We start from the raw sequence: 19,568 nt of genomic DNA, 5'->3' as shown, positions 1-19,568 counted from the left end.
TCCATCCTGGCAGGAATTGTGCTTGCCAATGTACTTGGTAAGTCAATGCTGTGTCCCACAAGTTCATTGATAGCCTGCAGAGGGGGGTAGGAATGTGTGCCTCCCTGCTTGTTTATGTACCACATGACTGTAGTATTGTCCACCTTTATCAGTAGTTGTCCTGGATGAAGTAGATCCTTGAAAGCTGTCAGGGCATTTTGAACAGCTAGCATCTCTTTTTGATTGATATGTAGATGCATTTGACTTGCGGACCATGTGCCCTGAATACATCTTCCTGCCATATGGGCCTCCCAGGCATAATCTGATGCATCTGTTGTCAATGTCTGCCTGGCTGTGGGTAAGGTGAATGGCTGTCCCGTGTTGTGGTGACAGGTCTTTGCCCACCATCGAAACTCCTGTTGCAGGCAGGGAATGATGGTAACTACTGTTTCCAGACTTACGCAATGTTGAGTCCAAACACTTTTTAGATACCATTGAAGTTTCCTCATATGCAGTCTTGCATATGGAATCAGCAGAATGCAGGATGCCATGAAGCCCAAAGCCTGCAGAATTTTTCTTGCAGATAACTGGGTCTTTGTTGCCAACATTTTGAAATAAGTAGTCAGTTGTCTGTGTTTGTCTGGCATGAGATAAGCCATCTGGGCAGTTGTGTTTAAGCTTGCACCCAGGAATATTATCTCTTGAGAGGATACGGGTTTTGATTTCTTTTCGTTTACTGTGTACCCTAGACCTGTTAGTAATCTTTTTTACAAACGCCAGATGCTCTAGTAGAATGTCCTTGTTCTCTACTTCAATAAGGGAGTCGTCCAAGTAAGGAGATATTTGTTTTCCTCTGTCTGCAAAATGCAATTACTGGTGCCAGGCATTTTGTGAAGGCAATGGGCGCAGCAGATAAGCCAAAGGGCAGTGCAGAGAATTGGTAGTGCATTGAGCCAGCTATAAATCTGAGGTATCTTCTGCATGATTGTCTGATTGGAACATGCAGGTATGCCTCTCTTAGGTCTAAAGCCACAAGCAAAGTCTTCTTACCCAGCATGGGCAGAAGCTGCTGCAGAGTTAACATTTTGAATTTTGGAATATCCAGAAATGTGTTTAGGATAGACAGGTCCAGTATTGGTCTCCAGGCTTTGTCCTTTCTGGGCACCAAGAATAGTCTTGAGTAAAATCCTAGTCCCTGCTCTTGCTGTGGTACTTGCTGAATGGCCCTGATGTCCATGAGGGATTAAACTTGTTTTTGTGCTTCTGCCCATTGACTGCGTGGCAGGTCTGACATACCGTTTGGCCATGGCAGGGTGTGAAAGTGGAATCTGTAACCTTGTGATACGATATTTAAGACCCATTTGTCTCTGGGTGATCATGTGCCAATTTTGTGAAAAAAAAGTGATAGTTTTCTCCCCCAAAGGAGCTGCCAGAAGATAAGTGCTTGGTGCTGGCAGGGGAAAGTCATTGAGACTGTTTCCTGTATGGCTGTGATTTTTCCTCTCCGCTTTTGGAGGTAGAAGCACCCCATTGTTTAGGCCTGTATGAGCCTTGGGGCTGTGATCTGCCTCGGGGGCACCTCTATCTGCCTCTTTGTGGCCTGACACTGGAAAGGACCAATTCTTTGTAGGCCAGTTCCTGCTAAATCTGGAAGGCTGTACCTGTAAGAAATCCTTGACTGTTTGCATAGATTTAGCTTTGTCCGCCATTTCCTTCAACACCTCTTCTGCTTTAACACCAAACAAGTTATCATGCTGTAATGGAGCATCTAATAGTTTTGCTTTAACATGATCGGGCAGATTCTGTTCTTTTTACCAAGCATGCCTCCTAATGACAGAACCCGTAACAGCGGCCCTGCAGGAGGCCTCTAGAGAATCAAAACCACATTGCAAAGTATGCTTTCCCACTTGTTCAGCTGCATGCAATAAATCCTGCATTTCTTTGTTTTCTGCACATTCTGAATTTGTCAACATTTTCCGTTTAAGCAGTGACATAAGATATTGCTGATATTTAAGCATATGAAACGGACAATTTAAAGCTCTTACAGCCAAGGTAGCAGAAGTATAAAAATTTTTCCCCCATCTGTCCAGGGCCCTTGAATCCCTATCAAAGGGGATAAGGTTTTTTGCAGTGGAAGCCTTGACCCCTTTGGGACCATGAGAGATGGTTTCTGGGTCAGCAACAGGGTTTTTATAAAGACATTTATGTGAATCAGGAACCCTGTAGTATCTGTCTGGCTTAACAGGAGCTGGTGGTAAAGAGTCAGGAGACAGACCGGACTCTGAAAATACATCATCTACAATGTCTAAAACAGGAGGAATAGCAAGGAGCCTGTGCTGAGGTAATAAAAGGAAGTCTCTGAGCCTTTTCTTGGATTCGGAGTAATCTTGGATCTCCCAGTGGAAATGCTCCCTCATAGTATGCAGGGTTTCCCCAAAAGAATAATCCTCAGGAGGAGAGGCTGAAGGGATAGATTCTTCAGCATCAGAATCCTCATAGGGAGGAAGAGAATATTCCTGTTCAGAAGAGGAATCAGAGGAAATGGAAACCTGATCTGAAGATTCATATTCTCTTACCTAGGCCTCTTATCAGGAGGGGGATGGGAACCCCTGATCAAAGTAATTAGGTCTTCAGCCATTTTAAGCATCTGTTTTTTAGGCATGGAGGCCTGTCCAGGAGAATGCTGTACTTGTTTCTTTGTCTTTAGAGCTGCTTTAGTCTTTGCCTTTGAAGCTGAAGTTGGTTTCACATACAACTGTGTAGGCCTGAAAACACCCTCAGAAGCCGATGCCTGCTCAGCGACTCCGGACCCATCTGAGGGAATAGCTTCCGAGTGTCCAATACCTTGAGTTTCCAGCAGCCTAGTCGGCTCCACGTGGGAGTCGGAAGCGGCCTGTGGCTCTGAGGTAGCGGGCGTCAGGGGCTGCGAAAGTGCCTGCGAACTGGCGACAGGCCTAGCGGAAGCCTCGTCTGTTTTGGACCTTGGATGCCTGTCCTTTTCTTTTTCTTTGCACTTTTTATAAACTCCAGTAGTCAGCTGTTCCGACGGCATTATACAATTAAATTTTCTGCCAAAGTAATGAAAAGCAAAATCGTACCAACGCTTAATAGTACGTTGGTTAAATCTAGCCCAAAACCGACAACTAGCAACGTCGTGGTCAGGGCCTAGGCAATGAATACAGTAAGAATGAAAATCCTTATGAGGTATTTGCTTCCCACAAGAAATACAATTATTAACTTTTTCTGACATCGGTCTGGAGCAAGAAAAAAGTTTCCCCAACGGGGTACTTAGCTTTAATGAAGACTCCGGATCTGAAAATCGAATTTGAAAATCTCAGGAGTTGGCCGACCGGCACTTGCGAACTGCTTTTGCTTCGGGCACCATGTGGCAAAAAAGACTGAAGAAAATGGCATCGGCTGCTTCTTTTATACCCCTGGCGCACTGACGTCAGGGAGGAGGCGATAGCAACAGACACCGGACCTAGACTTTGGAACTCAGGCCAACTGTGGGTAGCCCGCCAGCAGGATAACCCAACTGTAATGACTGCAACAGTGAAACACAATGAACATCAGCATCCTCAGGTCTGTTGGGCACTATGTGAGCAGTCTTCCACTCTTTGGGATTCTTTAAAAGGGTGCTACCGCCCCCTCAGCCTGCTTGTGCTTTCTTCTTTTCTGTGCACCATTTGGGGGGGGGGGTAATGCTTCTCCTTACAAATGCTGAAGGGTGTTTAGCTACTGGTAGAACAGCCTTTAAATTTTGTCCAAGTTAACCATATGGACAAGTGGTCTCCTAATTTGGCAGTCAATGGAAATATGAGGTTCTCTTACTTGGAGAGAAATCCCTGTATGGGATTTACTGAACATATTAAGTTTTTTGGCCTGTATTAGGCTTGCACTGGAAAACAAACACTTCCCTAAAACTCTTCAACAGCACACAAATAAACAGCAACATTAAAATGAAATGTAGTAAGATATCGAGATTTCCCTATAAGAGCATTTTTCTTTTCTTGGTTCTTTTGAAGAGGTACATGACTGAAATCCTGCAAACTTTCTTGCCAAGATACAGATATGTCTGCAAGAAAGGAGAAATGAAGATAGTGCAGTCTAACTGCATTCTTTTACGTGGCAGGTAGTGCACATCCTGTGTTGGGGAGAAGTCAGTTTGTGCCAAGACATTTGCATGTCTCTGAGGGTTGGGGCCAGCCAGCCAGAACTCTCTCTATTTGCAGCTAAATCCCACTTGTCAGGATTTCTACTGCAACAGTAATCCATTAAAAGAATATACATTAGTTAACACTGACAACTTTGAACAGTAATGAATAAAAAGCTGGGAGTAGGAGAACAACTCTGAAATAATTACAAAATGCAAACTCTGACACTTACAAATACTTTTACTTTTTCATTTGCTTTGAATACAAAGTTATGCACATCATAATGACAGATATGCATAGGTAATTAAGCTACTTCAGTGACCCTTCTTCCATCCCTGGCATTGGAGTTCAACAGGTGTGTGGAACACAAGTCAATTTTTCTTGCACTTCTCTCTTTCTTAATGATTAGGTTCTGGGTTCTGGGATTACAGATATAGATGTTAGAACCTGGGGTGCAGAGGATCATATGTATTAGGGAGAGGCTACAGTAGGCTAGGAAAGTAATAGGGTTAAGCTGACTTATTAATGTCAGACTAAATCCTAAAAGTGAAAGCATTACAAACTCCCCATGTCAGATCAGGGTGTGACAGCCACACACTGTGCCCACAGCAGCACACGTGGTGACATCTAGACTCAGCACCCACAGTAAAGTGATAAAAATCCTGTCCCACTTTTTTTAAAGGTAGGCTAAAAGACATGGAAAGTCCTGCTTTACTGCTCTGGCCGATGGATGGACTTGCCCTTCTATCCTCACAAATGTTTAATAATAAACTTATTAAAGTCTTTTGCTCTTCTTGTGGTCATACATCCAAAATTAAGGGCAGATGTTGGCACTGTTCTTGTGGCTTAAGTACAGAAAGCAAAAAATGTGCTGCTCTAAAGCCAGATGGCAGCAATTTATACTTTTTAACCAAGGGAGACATATAGGTAAAACAAGGAAATAGCAGTTTCTAAAGAATACCTAAAAATACACTGAAAAAATGACAAAGATGCAAAGAAAATTTACTTAAGACTAAAACACGCAAGCTTAATGACGTAAGTGAAGGGAAAGAAATGGAGGTAAAAACACAAACCATTCACACAAGCAGGCCCTGCAGCAAGGCAGATGCAGCCAAATGAACAATAGAAAGCCTGACTTGGCCAGTGCTAGCTCCTAGTGGAACCATTCTATACTGTGTAAACTGTTGTAAGAACATCTCAAACAATTATCAGGTGATTCCTAGGGAAAAGTTCAAAGTCTAAACCCTGGGAACCAAGACAAATACTATACATCCAATAAAATGCAATCAACTTAACTCAGAGCATTAGAAAATTAATTTCTTGCACGTTTCAGCCATGACCTCCAAATAGCCCATCTGGACTGGTAACTGCACTGAGAAAGGGAAAAAAGCCTGGTGCCTTGGTCAAACTTAGGGCACAGCACGCATCTGTACACATCTGCGATTAATCTTTCACAGCTGTAAGGATGAAGATGTACAAACCAGGGTACATATTTCACCTACACTGCAAATAGAAATATAAGGACTCTAAATAACTAAATGGGAGCAAAGAAGTGAAGGACAGAAAAAACAGATCAAACATACTGAGATCAATGTTATCTAAAAGCCTGAACCTTTATGACAGAAAAAACTTGTACAAACAGCAGAAAGATGCTGAACTGTGACACCAAGCAAAACTGGCCATCAAACAGTATACTGGACCAAACACTTCCCCTTAGTTCCTAGCTATCATGCAAACATATAACTCCTCAAAGTGAACAAAAGTGATGATCATTTCCAGTTCTTTCCTCACAGTGAAACATCATTACAATGATAAATGCATCTTCGGAATGTCTACCCAAATCACACGCACAAAAAAACCCCATCATTAGATGTTAGCGCAGCATCATAGGTTTCTTCCACAGTTCTTGTGATGTCAGAGCACACATGCATAGATGCATGCCTGAAAGAAGATACATGCATCAGAATGAGGTGGAAGAAAGACTCTGGCATGCCAAACTAAATCTCACATACAAACAAGAGGTTACAATTGCTTCCACCTGGTACCTTGTGATCGTTCAAGCAGTCCAGGCCCAGCAGGTCCTAGAGGTGAGAGCTGCATGCTTCCTACAGGGAGTGGTACAGAAAGAGACAGCAAGTAAATCATCACCTTATCTGTCATCTTTATTAAAGAGATGTACACTAAAATGAATCTGTATTAAAGTTTACCTACGCCTTAACATCCGCATTACAGACACACAGTAGCTTTGCACCTCCTAAAAGGAAAAAACTAAAAACAAATAGTGCAATCTGGCTATCCAAAAAGAATAAAATGCTAATGTAGGAGAACGATAAACCATGGAAACAATGGCAAAAATATAAAACCACAATATCTTCAAAACTTCAGAATGCTTTGAAATCATACTAAAAAGCAAATTAATGAAGATAAAGCTATATTATAATAAGTTTCAGAATAACAGTAAAAACAACCCTAAAAAATTCTTGACTCTATCACGAAAGAAATCTTATATTCTGGACATAAATTAAATCTTAATCTCTCTCAATAACTCATCACTCAAAACTACAATACAATTCAACTCTTAATTCATAAAAAGTATAGCATCTCTAACCAAGGATCCCCCAACATCTAATACTACCCCTGCCCAGCAGCCACATCTCTGCACAACCACTTTTCCCTTCAAACCTGTATCCACATCTTATATAAAAAGTACAGTTGTGTACCTACCATAAATGTAGATGTTCGAGTGCATTCACTGTTGCAGTCATTACACTTGGGTTATCCTGCTGGCAGGCTACCCGCAGTCGGCCTGAATTCCAAAGTCCTGGTCCGACGTTGGTTGCTGTCACCTCTTCCCTGGCGTCAGTGCACCAGGGGTATACAAGATGCAGCCGACGCCATTTTCTAAAGTTTTTCTTGCCCCAGATGTCAGGTGCCCCCAAAAGGGTAGGCTAAAAATAATGCTTATAAAGAAGCATGCACTAACATAAAAATTACCTTCATCTACAAGCAAATACACCACATAGGTTGTATAGAATAGAGAAGTACAAATAAGTCCCAGCAAAGAAAGGGGGATGGTGGGTGGGTAACATGGACTGCAACAGTGAATAAACTCGAACATCTACATTTATGGTAGGTACACAACTGTACTATGTTCATCGTGTTTCACTGTTGCAGTCATTACATTTGGGCTGAATCCCAAAGCTGAGGTTGGGTGGCTGAGTCTAAATAGAATTAGGAGTGTCTATGAGGCCCTGCAGAACTGCAGTGGCAAAGCCTGCTCTGGATTTAGAGTCAAGAGGTAGGTGGTAGTGCTTTGTAAACGTGTGCACTGAAGTCCAAGTTGCAACCTCCAAAATATCCTTGGTTGGTACTCATCTGTGGAAGGCTGCTGAAGAGGCTGCTGCTCTGGTTGAGTGTGGCATAATGCCCTTAGGCACTGATTTGCCATGTTGTGAATAGCAGAACCGAATGCAGTGGCCTATCCATTTTGAAATAGTCTGTTTAGAGATAGCCTTTCCTTGTGATCCTGCAGCATATTCCACTAGAAGTTGCTCAGTCTTTCTGAAAGCTTTAGTTTTGTCCAAGTACAAGCGTAGCTGTCTGTGTATGTCCAAAGAATGCAGAAGTCTCTCCCTTTTATTCTGTGGGTTCGGATAAAAAGTGGGCAAATGAATGGTTTGATTAAGAGCCACACTGGACACTACCTTAGGCATAAATGTTGGGTTCGTCCTTAGAGAAACCCTGTCCGGATGGAAAATAATAAAAGGTTCCACAGCCATTAATGTCTGTAACTCTGAGACTCTTCTTGCTGAAGTAATTGCTAGGAGCAGAGCTGTTTTCCATAAGAATTTTATCTCGGCTGTGTTGGCTGGCTCAAAAGTAGGCAGTGTAGGTATTGGTGCTCTCCTTGGAGGTCTTATGTTTTTTGACCCCTCTGAGGTACTGTCTTAGCAGTGGATGTGAAAAAATAGGTGGTTCTCTATTGTAATGAGCTGAAATGGCAGAGGCATGGATCTTAATTGATGAGAAGGATAGGCCTTTGTCCAGCATCTCAGTTAAGTATTGTAAAATCTGAGGAATATCTGGAACAAGCGTGTCAATTCCTTGTGCCTGGTTCCAAGCACAGAATCTTTTCCATTTTTCTGCAAAAGATTTTCTGGTGCTGGGCCTCCTGGCCTCCAAAATAACATCCATAACTGCTTTAGAGGGAGGTGTACTTTGAGTGTTTATATTATCTGCCATGCAGCCAGACTTAAGGTTCTGAGTTGGCTGTGCAGGATCTGATTGTTTTGTTGGGTCAGTAGATGAGGAATTAGAGGTAAAGTCCAGGCTGGGCCTTGAGACAAGCTCTTTAGGATTGAATACCAGTGCTGGCATGGCCAGTCTGGAGCAATCAGTATAATTTTTGGCTTCTCTTGTCTGACCTTTAAGAGCACCTTGGGGAGGAAGGGCATATCCTGTAAGGGTTTTCCAGCTGAATGATAGAGCATCCACCTTCTATGCTGGTTTGTGATAAGTCATGCAAAATCTCTGTAGTTGTCAGTTGTGTGGGGAGGCAAAGAGATCTATGTCTGGGCATCCCCATTTCCTTGTTCTCATGCTGAAGACTTGTGGATCTAGTTTTCACTCGTGAGGGTCCATGAGGTTTCTGCTTAGTCTGCCAGAGTATTTGTCCTTCCTGGCAGGAATTGTGCTTGCAGGTGCACTTGATATGTCAATGCTGTGTTCTACAAAGTCATGGCTTGTCTGCAGAGGGGGTAGGAATGTGTGTCCCCTTGCTTGTTTATGTACCACATGACTGTAGCATTGTCCGTCTTTATCAACAGTTGTCCTGGACGGAGTAGGTCCTTGAAGGCTGTCAGGACATTATGTACAGCTAGCATCTCTTTTTGATTGATATGAAGATGCATTTGGCTTGCGGGCCACGTGCCCCGAATACATTTTCCTTTCATGTGGGCCCCCCAGGCATAATCCGATGCATCTGTTAGTGTCTGCCTGGCTGTGGGCAAAGTGAATGGCTGTCCCTTGTTGTGGTGATAGGCCAATGCCCACCATCGAAACTCCTGTTGCAGGCAGGGAATGAGGGTAATTAATGTTTCCAGGCTCTGGTAATGTTGAGTCTAAACACTTTTTAGGTACTACTGTAGCTTCCTCACATGCAGTCTGGCATATGGAATTAGCAGAATGCAAGATGCCATGAAGCCCAAAGCCTGCAGAATTTTTCTTGCAGGTAAATGGGTCTTTGTTGCCATCTTTTCGAAGTCAGTTGCCTTTGTTTGTCTGCCATGAGATAAGCCATCTTGGCAGCTGTATTTAAGCTTGCACCCAGGAATATTATCTCTTGAGAGGGTACTAGTTTTGATTTAATTTTGTTTACTGTGTACGCTAGGCAAATTAGTAATCTTTTTACAAACGCCAGATGCTTTAGTAGTATGTCTTTGCTTTCTGTTTAAATAAGGCAGTCGTCCAAGTAGGGATATATCTGAATTCCTCTTTGCCTGCAAAATGCAATTACTGGTGCCAGGCATTTTGTGAAGACCATGGGTGCAGTAGATAAGCCAAAGGGCAGTGCAGAGAATTGGTAGTGCATTGAGCCAGCTGTGAATCTGAGGTATCTTCTACACATTTGTCTGATTGGGACATGCAGGTATGCCTCTTTGAGGTCCAAAGTTACTAGCCAAGCCTTCTTGCCCAGCATGGGCAGAAGCTGCTGTAGTGTCAACATTTTGAATTTTGGAACGTCTCGAAAAGTGTTTAGAATAGACAGGTCCAGTATTTGTCTCCAAGCTTTGTCCTTTTTGGGTACCAAGAAAAGTCTTGAGTAAAATCCTTGTCCCTGCTCTTGCTGTGGTACTGGCTGAATAGCTCTCATGTCCAAGAGAGAGGAGTTTTGTTTTTGTGCCTCTGCCCAATGACTGTGTGGCAGGTCTGGCATACATTTTGTCTTTGGCAGAGTGTGAAAGTGGAACCTGTAACCCTGAGAAACTATATTCAAGACCCATTTGTCCTGGGTGACCATGTGCCAATTTTGTGAAAAAAGTGCTAGCGTTCCCCCTAAGGGTGCTGCCAAAAGATAAGTGCTCAGCATTGGCAGTGGAAAGTCATTGGGACTGTTTCCTATATGGCTGTGACTTGTCTTCTCCGCTTTTGGTGGTAGGAGCACCCCATTGTTTAGGCCTTGGGGCTGAGATCTGCCTCTAGGGTATCTGTATCTGCCTCTTTGTGGCCTGTCTGACACAGGAAAGGAACAATTCTTAGAAGGCCAGTTCCTGCTAAATCTAGGTGGCTGAACCTGTAAGAAATCCTTTACTGTCTGCATAGATTTCGCTTTATCCTCCATTTTCTTTAACACCTCTTCTGCCTTAACACCAAACAAAGTATCATGCTGTAGCGGAGCATCCAATAATTTTGCTTTAACATGATCAGGCAGATTCTGTTCCTTTAACCAAGCATGCCTTCGAATGACAGAGCCTGTAACAGTGGTCCTGCAAGAGGCCTCCAGTGAATCAAAACCACATTGCAAAGTATGCTTTCCCACTTGTTCAGCTGCATGCAATAAATCCTGCATTTCCTTGTTTTCAGCACATTCAGAATTTAACATTTTCTGCTTTATCAGTGACATTAAGTATTGCTGATACTTAAGCATATGAAACTGACAATTTAAAGCACTTACAGCCAAGGTAGCAGAAGTGTAAACTTTTTTCCCCCCATCTGTCCAGTGCTCTAGAATCCCTATCATAGGGAACAGGGTTTTTTGCAGTGAAAGCCTTGACCCCTTTGGGACCCTGAGAAAAACTTTCTGGGTCAGCAGCAGGGTTTTTATATAGAAATTTATGTGAATCTGGAAAGTACAGTTGTGTACACCTACCATAAATGTAGATGTTAGAGTGTCTTCACTGTTGCAGTCATAACTGTAGAGTTCTCCCCTGCCGGCAGGCAGCCCTCGGTCGGCCAGAATCCCAAAGTCTGGGTCCGGCATCGGCTGTTCAACCATGCTCCCTGATGTCAGAGCGCCAGGAGTATAAAGCTGACAGCCGACGCCATCTTCTCCAGTTTTTCTTGCCCCAGATGTCAGGAGTCCCAAAATGAGAAAGGTCCCATATCCTTTGCAAATACACCTCAGAAGAATGGTGAAAAAAAATGGAACCACACAAAAGTAAAAATAAGAGGGGACAGGAGGGAGGGAAACCCAGACTGCAACAGTGAAGACACTCGAACATTTACATTTATGGTAGGTGTACACAACTGTACTATGTTCATCTTGTTTCACTGTTGCAGTCATGACTGTAGGGTAGAATCCCAAAGCTGAAAGAACGGGAGGTGGTCATAAAGAAAAAGGGGCGGCTAAAAGGCCCTGCAAGACTGCAGAGGCAAAGCTTGCCCTAGACTTAGAGTACAGAGGTAGATTGTAGTGCTTAGAAAACGAATGCACTGAACTCCAAGTTGCAGCTTCCAAAATGTCTTTGGTAGGAACTCCCCTGAGGAAGGCCGCAGAAGTGGCAGCAGCTCTGGTGGAATGAGTCCGTATACTCCCTGGGATTTGCTTTCCATGGTGAGAATAACAAAATCTGATTCCATGAGCAATCCATTTAGAAATGGTCTGTTTTGAAATGGATTTACCTTGGGAACTTGAAGCATAAGAAACAAACAATTGCTCTGATTTTCTGATGTCCTTGGTTCTGTCCAGGTAAAAACGTAGTTGTCTGTGTACATCCAAGGAATTTAAGATCCTTTCCCCTTTATTTTGAGGAGTGGGGAAAAAAGTTGGCAAGTGGATAGTTTGATTTAAAGCCACTTTGGAAACCAACTTAGGCATGAAGGTAGGATTAGTCCTCAAAGACACCCCGTCTTGATGAAAAATAATATAAGGTTCCACAGCCATAAGAGCTTCTAACTCTGAAACTCTCCTGGCAGAGGTTAGGGCTAACAGGATAGCTGTCTGAGTTTTTCCAAAACATAGTTGAGATTCCAAGCAGGAATGGGAGGAGATCTAGGAGGTCTTAAGTTCTTAGCTCCTCTGAGAAACTGTCTCATGAGCTGGTGGGAAAAGATGGGAGGGTCTGTATTATAATGAGCAGAAATAGCAGAGGCATGTATCTTAATGGAAGAGAAAGAGACCCTTATGTAAGAGATCAGTCAAGTAAAGTAAAGTTAAAGTAATGTTAGGGAGAAGAGGATCAGAATCCTGAGCCTGCATCCAGGAACAAAATCTTTTCCATTTTCCTGCATAAGATTTTCTAGTGCTAGGACATCTGGCTTCTAAAATGACATCCATAACCTGCTTGGGCAGTAAAGAAGAAATCTAAGGCCCTGGATTAACCAGGCCGCCAGGCTGAGAGTTCTGACATGAGAGTGTAGAACCTGACCCTGATGTTGAGACTGAGGTAAAACCCAAGGGGGCTCCAGGCATAGGTTTTTTTAGAGTTGGATACCAAAACTGCCAAGGCCAATTTGGAGCCAGCAAGATAATCAACCTGTGGAAGAAGAGAAAGAGGCGGAAAGGCATATCCCGAGAGGTTCCTCCAACTGAATGACAGGGCATCCACATACCAAGCTTCTCTGTGGAAAGTCCTGGTGCAAAAATGCTGTAGTTGATGATTGCAAGCTAGAGCTGTGTTCCATAGATCCATGGCTAGTCTGCAAAGGGGGTAGGAATGAGATCCCCCTTGCTTGTTTATGTACTACATAACTGTGGTGTTGTCTATCCGTATTAGCAGTTGTCCTGGTTGTAAAAGATTCCTGAAGGCCAATAGAGCTTTCTGAACGGCTAACAGTTCCTTTAAATTGATATGCAGGTGCTTCTGATCCTTTGTCCAAAGGCCCTGCAAACAATTGCCCCGAAAATGGGCTCCCCAAGCATAATCCGAGGCGTCCATGGTTAGAATCTGAGTGGCAGGAGGCAGACAGAAGGGTTTCCCTTTGTTTAGAGCACATGCCCTGGACCACCAAAGAAATTCCTTTTGATGGCAAGGAAGGACGGAGATCAGTATGTCTAAACTGTGGCAATGCTGAGACCATACACTTTTTAGGTACCACTGTATTTTCCTCATGTGTAGTCTTGCATATGGTATGAGAAGGATGCAGGAGGCCATGTAACCCAAAGCCTGCAGGAATTTCCTTGCAGATAGTTGAGTTAGAGTTGCCAAGGTTCTGAAAGTTGAAGCCAGCTGTAATTGTTTTCCGGATGTCAGAAATGCCATCTGGGTTGTGGTGTTTAGAAGTGCACCCAGAAAAGTTATCTGTTGTGATGGTGTCAAATTTGACTTTTTTATGTTAACAGAGAATCCCAGGAACTTGAGGAGGTTCTGTACAAATTCTAGATGCTGGAGTAAGACATCCTTGCTGTCTGCCTGAATTAGACAATCGTCCAGATAAGGGTAAATTTGAATTCCCTTGAGTCTGCAATAAGCTACTACTGGAGCCAGGCATTTGGTGAAGACCCTGGGAGCAGCAGACAATCCAAAGGGCAGTGCAGAGAATTGAAAGTGCCTCGATCCGGCCTTGAACCTGAGGTATTTTCTGCGATCCTGCCTGATGGGAATGTGTAAACATGCCTCCTTTAAATCCAAAGTTACCATCCATGCATCTTTGGACAGCATTGGAAGAAGCTGCTGTAGAGTAAGCATCTTGAATTTTGGAATCTCTAGAAAGGTGTTCAAGACCGACAGATCCAGAATGCATCTCCATGAGTTTTGCTTCCTTGGGACTAGAAAGAGCCTTGAGTAAAAACCTTTTCCCATCTCTGAAAGAGGAACCAGCTCTATGGCATTCATAGCCAAAACAGCTTCCACCTGGTTTAAGGCCTCCGTCCATTGATGTTTTGGAAGGTCTGGCCATCCGCTTGGCCTTGGCAAGGTATGAAAATGGAATTTGTAACCTCTTAAAACCACATCCAAAACCCATTTGTCTTGGGTTATTTGAGTCCAATTTTGATAAAAAAGAGAGTTTTCCGCCGAGAGGGGCTTCCAGGCAAAAAGTTCCTGTAGCCCAACAGAGGGAGTCATTGAGTTTGTTTCCTTTGAGATTGTGACCTGTCCTCTCCTCCCCTAGGGGTGGAAGCAGTCTACTGGTCTTGGTCTATAAGCAGCTTGAGTTTGAGGCCTCCCTCTGGAGCGTCTATATCTACCCCTCTGAGGCCTGTCTGAAGTGGGAAAGGACCAATTTTTTGAAGGCCAATTCCTGCTAAATCTAGGTGGCTGTACTTGTAAGAAATCTTTAACTGTTTGCACGGATTTCGCCTTATCCTCCATCTTTTTAATCACCTCTTCAGCTTTTGATCCAAACAAAACATTATGCTGAACAGGAGCATCCAATAATTTAGCCTTTACTTGTTCAGGTAAATTGTGTTCCTTTAGCCATGCATGCCTTCTAATGACTGTGCCAGAGGCCGTAGCCCTACAGGAAGCCTCCAAGGCATCAAATCCACAGTGTAAACCATGCTTCCCAACCTGTTCAGTGGCATGCAATAAGTCATGTAATTCCTTATCATCTGCACAAGCAGAAATGGAAGTAAGCTTTTGTTTTTAAGACAGACAAGAGAAATTGCTGGTATTTAAGCATATGAAACTGACAGTTTAAAGCCCTAATGGACAAAGTAGCAGAAGTGTACACCTTTTTGCCCCATCTTTCTAAGGATCAAGAATCCTTTTCAGTAGGAATGGGATTTTTGGCAAAAGCTGCCTTAACTCCCTTAGGACCCTGAGAAATGGTTTCAGGGTCAGCAGAAGGGTTCTTGTATAAAAACTGATGGGAATCAGGAACCCTGTAATATCTATCAGGCTTAACAGGAGCAGGAGGAAGAGAGTCAGGGGTTAAGTTAGCCTCCGAAAAGGCATCATCCACAATATCCAAAACAGGAGGAATAGCCAGGGGTCTATGTTGGGGAAGAAGAAGAAAATCCCTCAGTCTTTTCTTGGATTCCGAATACTCCTGTTCTTCCCAGTGGAAATGTTCCCTCATTTCATGCAAAGTTTCCCCAAAAGAGAAATCCTCAGGGGGAGAAGCTGAAGGAATGGATTCTTCAGCATCAGAATCCTCATAAGGAGGGACAGGAGGGAAAGAATATTCCTGATCAGAAGAAGAAACTGAGGAAACAGAAGCCTGATCAGAGGAATCATAATAAACATCCTGCCTTGGCCTTTTGTCTGGAGGGGGATGTGAACCCCTAACCATAGTAAGTAAATCCTCCGCCATCCTGAGTAACTGTTTCTGTGACTTGGGAGCCGGTTCAGAAGAGGCCTGTGTTGAAGTCTTTGATTTAGAAGGAGTCTTTGCCTTTACTAGTAGCTGAGTAGGCCTGAAAACACCTTTGGAATCCGGTACCTGCACAGCGGCTCCGGACCCATCCGAAGGAGCATTGTCCGAAGGTCCTGCAACAGAAATATTTAAAGGTCTGGTTGGCTCCTCATGAGAGTCCATTTCGGCCATCGGTTCTGAAATGGCCGACGACACGGGCTGCAAAAGCACCTCACTGATGACGGCCGAACCTGAAGCTGGCTCCGCTTGTGCGCTATCATCAGATTTGGACCTCGGAGGCCTGTCTATCTGTGCGACGTTTGTGAACTCCGGTAGCCGGGACCGTATCCAATGACATTTTGTAGTTAAAGCGCCTACCGAAGTAATGAAAAGCAAAATTGTACCTTCGCTTAATTGTACGTTGATTGAATCTAGCACAAAACTGAGAACTAGCTATGTCGTGGTCAGGGCCTAAACAAGGAATACAGTAAGAATGAAAATCCTTATGAGGTATTTGCTTCCCACATGAAATACAATTATTAACTTTTTCTGACATCGGAGTGCAGCAAGAAAAAAGTTTCCCCAACGGGGTACTTAGCTTTGAGTGGAGAAGAAAGTCTTCGGACCGAAGTATATTAGAAAAATTTGTCAGGAGTCAGCCGACCGGCACTTGCGAACTGCTATCACCGCACGGCAAGAAAGACTGGAGAAGATGGCATCGGCTGTCAGTTTATACTCCTGGCGCTCTGACGTCAGGGAGCATAGTTGAATAGCAGACGCTGGACCCAGACTTTGGGATTCTGGCCGACCGAGGGCTGCCTGCCGGCAGGGGAGAACCCTACAGTCATGACTGCAACAGTGAAACACGTTGAACATCCCTGTAGTACCTGTCTGGCTTAACGGGTGCAGGGGGTAAAGAGTCAGGAGAGAGGCCGGACTCTGAAAATACATCATCTACAATGTCCAGTACAGGTGGAATGGCAAGAGGTATGTGCTGAGGAAGTAAAAGAAAATCTCGGAGCCTTTTCTTAGATTCTGAATAATCTTGGCTCTCCCAGTGAAAATGCTCCCTCATGGTATGCAGGGTTTCCCCAAAAGAATAGTCCTCAGGAGGAGAGGTTGAAGGGATAGATTCTTCAGCATCAGAATCCTCATAGGGAGGAAGAGAGTATTCCTGTTCTGAAGAGGAATCAGAAGAAATTGAAACCTGATCAGAAGAATCATATTCAGTGTCTTGCCTAGTCCTCTTATCAGGAGGGGATGGGAACCCCTGATCAAAGTAATTAGGTCTCTGGCCATTTTGAGCATCTGTTTCTTAGGCATGGAAGTCTGTCCAGGAGAATGCTGTACTTGTTTCTTTGTCTTTAAAGCTGTTTTGGTCTTTGCCTTGGAAGCTGAAGTTGGCTTGATGTATAACTGTGTTGGTCTGAAAACACCCTCAGAAGCCAATGCCTACTCAGCGGCTCCAGACTCATCTGAGGGAATAGTTTCCGAAGGTCCAATACCTTGAGTATCCAGAGGCCTGGTTGTCTCCAAATGGGAGTCAGAAGCGGCCTGTGGCTCTGAGGTAGCCGGTGTCAGGGGCTGCGAAAGCACCTCACTGAGAACCGGCGAACCGGCAACTGGCCTAGCGGAGGCTTCATAGTTGGTTTTGGACCTCTGATGCCTGTCCTTTTCTTTTCCCTTGCGCTTTTTATGAACTCCAGTCGTCGGCTGTTCCGACGGCATTATATAATTAAATCTTCGGCCAAAGTAATGAAATGCAAAATCGTACCAACGCTTAATAGTGCGTTGGTTAAATCTAGCACAAAATCGACAACTAGCAACGTCGTGGTCAGGGTCTAGGCAAGGAATACAGTGAGAATGAAAATCCTTATGAGGTATTTGCTTCCCACAAGACATACAATTGTTAACTTTTTCTGACATCGGTCTGGAGCAAGGAAAAAGTTTCCCCAACGGGGTACTTAGCTTTATTGAAGACTTCGGATCTGAAATTCGATTTCGAAAATCTCAGCAGTCGGCCGACCGGCACTTGTGAACTGCTTTTGCTTCGGGCACCGCGCGGCAAGAAAGACTGAAGAAAATGGTGTCTGCTGCATCTTATATACTCCTGGCGCACTGACGTCAGGGAAGAGGTGATGGCAACAGACGCCGGACCAGGACTTTGGAATTCAGGCTGACTGCGGGTAGCCTGCCAGCAGGATAACCCAAGTGTAATGACTGCAACAGTGAAACACGATGAAAATCTACTCAAACCATGCTCTACTGCAGCAGATGACCTTCCATGCAAATACCTTAAAATAACAGTCTACACTGTATCAGTCATTATAAATAGATCAATCTAATTCCATGTTCTCTCTCAATAAAAAAAAAAATCATGCATTAGCACTCTGCACAGAGGAAATTCAACAGAAATTACTAACTTTAGACCTATAACAAATCTTATAAAATCACACATTATCACTCTGCACAGAGGAGGAAATTCAACAGAAATTACTAACTTTAGACCTATAGCAAATCTTAGTCCACCTCCAAAAAAACTGAAAAGCGTTTTCAAAAACAACTGCTAAACTATTCTCCTGTAGGAAAAACTCCTATCAACCACACAACATGGCTTCGGTCCTTCCCACAGTATTAACACTGCACTTCTAACCTATATAGGTGCTGTCAATAAAGCTAGAGATAATGGCAAACTAGTCTCCTTATTTCTAGACTTGTCTAAAGCCTTCGACACAATTTGTCACAGCAAACTTCTACTTCAAATGTCCTCATTAGGTCTCTCTCAGTCCACCCTTCCTATGGTTCAAAAGCTACCTATCCAACAGATATCAGTCAGTAAAATGGCACTTAACCACCCTCTCTCCATACCTCCCTGTTACCACCAATGTACCACAAGGCTCTATCCTTGGTCCCATCGTCTAACACTCTCACCAACACCCTTCACACATCAGGTTTTCCATAATACAGTACACAAATGACTCCACAATCATTTGCACATTTGACAATGTGGGACACCCCCAAATCAATTACTCAGGAAGCTTTAACAGCAACCAAAACATTGTTTAGTAACTCACAATTCAACAGTATAAAAAATATATATATAAAAATAAAATAAAATAAAAATCCCTCTCCTATAAAAAAAAAAAAAAAAAAAAGTCCTTTTTCTTGATATCACTTCTCACAGCAAATTATTAGGGATGATAGTGAATAATCTTAAATTCAACCTGCATATAAAAAATTGCATTAGAAAAAGCCATCAAAAACTAGGGATGCTTTACAGAGGAAAACGAAAACCAGAACAAACGCAGATGCTCGTAAAACCCTTGCACGGCAGAAGAAGCGCACATCCACAAAACGAAGCCAGCAAGTGTGGAAGGTGAAAAAAGACAGTTTATTCAACCCAGTGGAAAAATCCCTAGGGTGGCAAAGGCAGACATATAAAAAGTCCAAACCGGTTTCGGCTCAACAGAGCCTTCTTCAGTGGATACAAACAATAAAGACAGTAAAAACAAATACAACTCAGTATGTGAATATATATAACTGGTAATTAACATCAGAACCAATCACAATGATTAAACAATAAATCAAAATTGGTCATTAAGGCCAGGTGGAAACAGGGCTCCACGTTTGACTATCCATTTCTTTTCTTTAAAGTTCAGCAACTCATGCCAATTGTCTTGGTCTCTACAAATACCCTTGATATGGTCAATAATCACAAACTTACAAAAAGCTGTTTTGGGTTTCAAACTATGTTTAAATAGGGCATTGTTAGGACGTTTATTTTTAATATCACCGAGATGTTCACCAATTCTCAAATGAAAAGCTCTAGAAGTCCACAGATGACCACATGGAATACACCCTAGAACTGGACCACCTGTCAAAGAAGTTTGAGTAAGGACATTGAATTTAAAAGGTCTTTCCACAGATCCAGGATGTTTTTTCTGGATGTGGAAATCAACAGAAATGCTGATGATACATTGTCCACTACTATTTTCAGGAAATTTCCTGAATATAACTCTTTATTACATGCTTCCAGCTTCCACCCACAACATATCATCCAAAATATACCCAAATCCCAATTTCTCAGAGGCAGAAGGATCTGTTCTAACCAACAGTCCTATGTTAAAACACAAGATGATCTTGCCCGCAGATTTAGAGAGAGAGGTTATCGTCCAGGTACTATTAATCAGGCTAAACAAT

General features: G+C 43.2%; 1 protein-coding gene across 3 annotated transcripts in view; it reads right to left on the bottom strand.

Moving 5' to 3' along the window:
* The window catches only part of CSTF2 (cleavage stimulation factor subunit 2), a 1,531,011-nt gene that overhangs the window by 563,536 nt on the left and 947,907 nt on the right, over positions 1-19,568 (bottom strand). The window contains exon 12 of one of the 3 annotated variants that reach the window (XM_044057611.1): positions 6,179-6,238. The exons of the other annotated variants lie outside the window; for them this stretch is intronic. Coding sequence (XP_043913546.1) covers positions 6,179-6,238 — 60 coding nt within the window. The remainder of the gene's footprint in view (positions 1-6,178; positions 6,239-19,568) is intronic. 3 annotated transcript variants of the gene reach the window in all.

This window comes from Protopterus annectens, chromosome 15.part0 (genome assembly GCF_019279795.1).
Source record: "Protopterus annectens isolate FY-2018-M chromosome 15.part0, PAN1.0, whole genome shotgun sequence".
NCBI lineage: Eukaryota > Metazoa > Chordata > Ceratodontiformes > Protopteridae > Protopterus > Protopterus annectens.
This window is presented reverse-complemented; position numbering and strand designations above follow the sequence as displayed.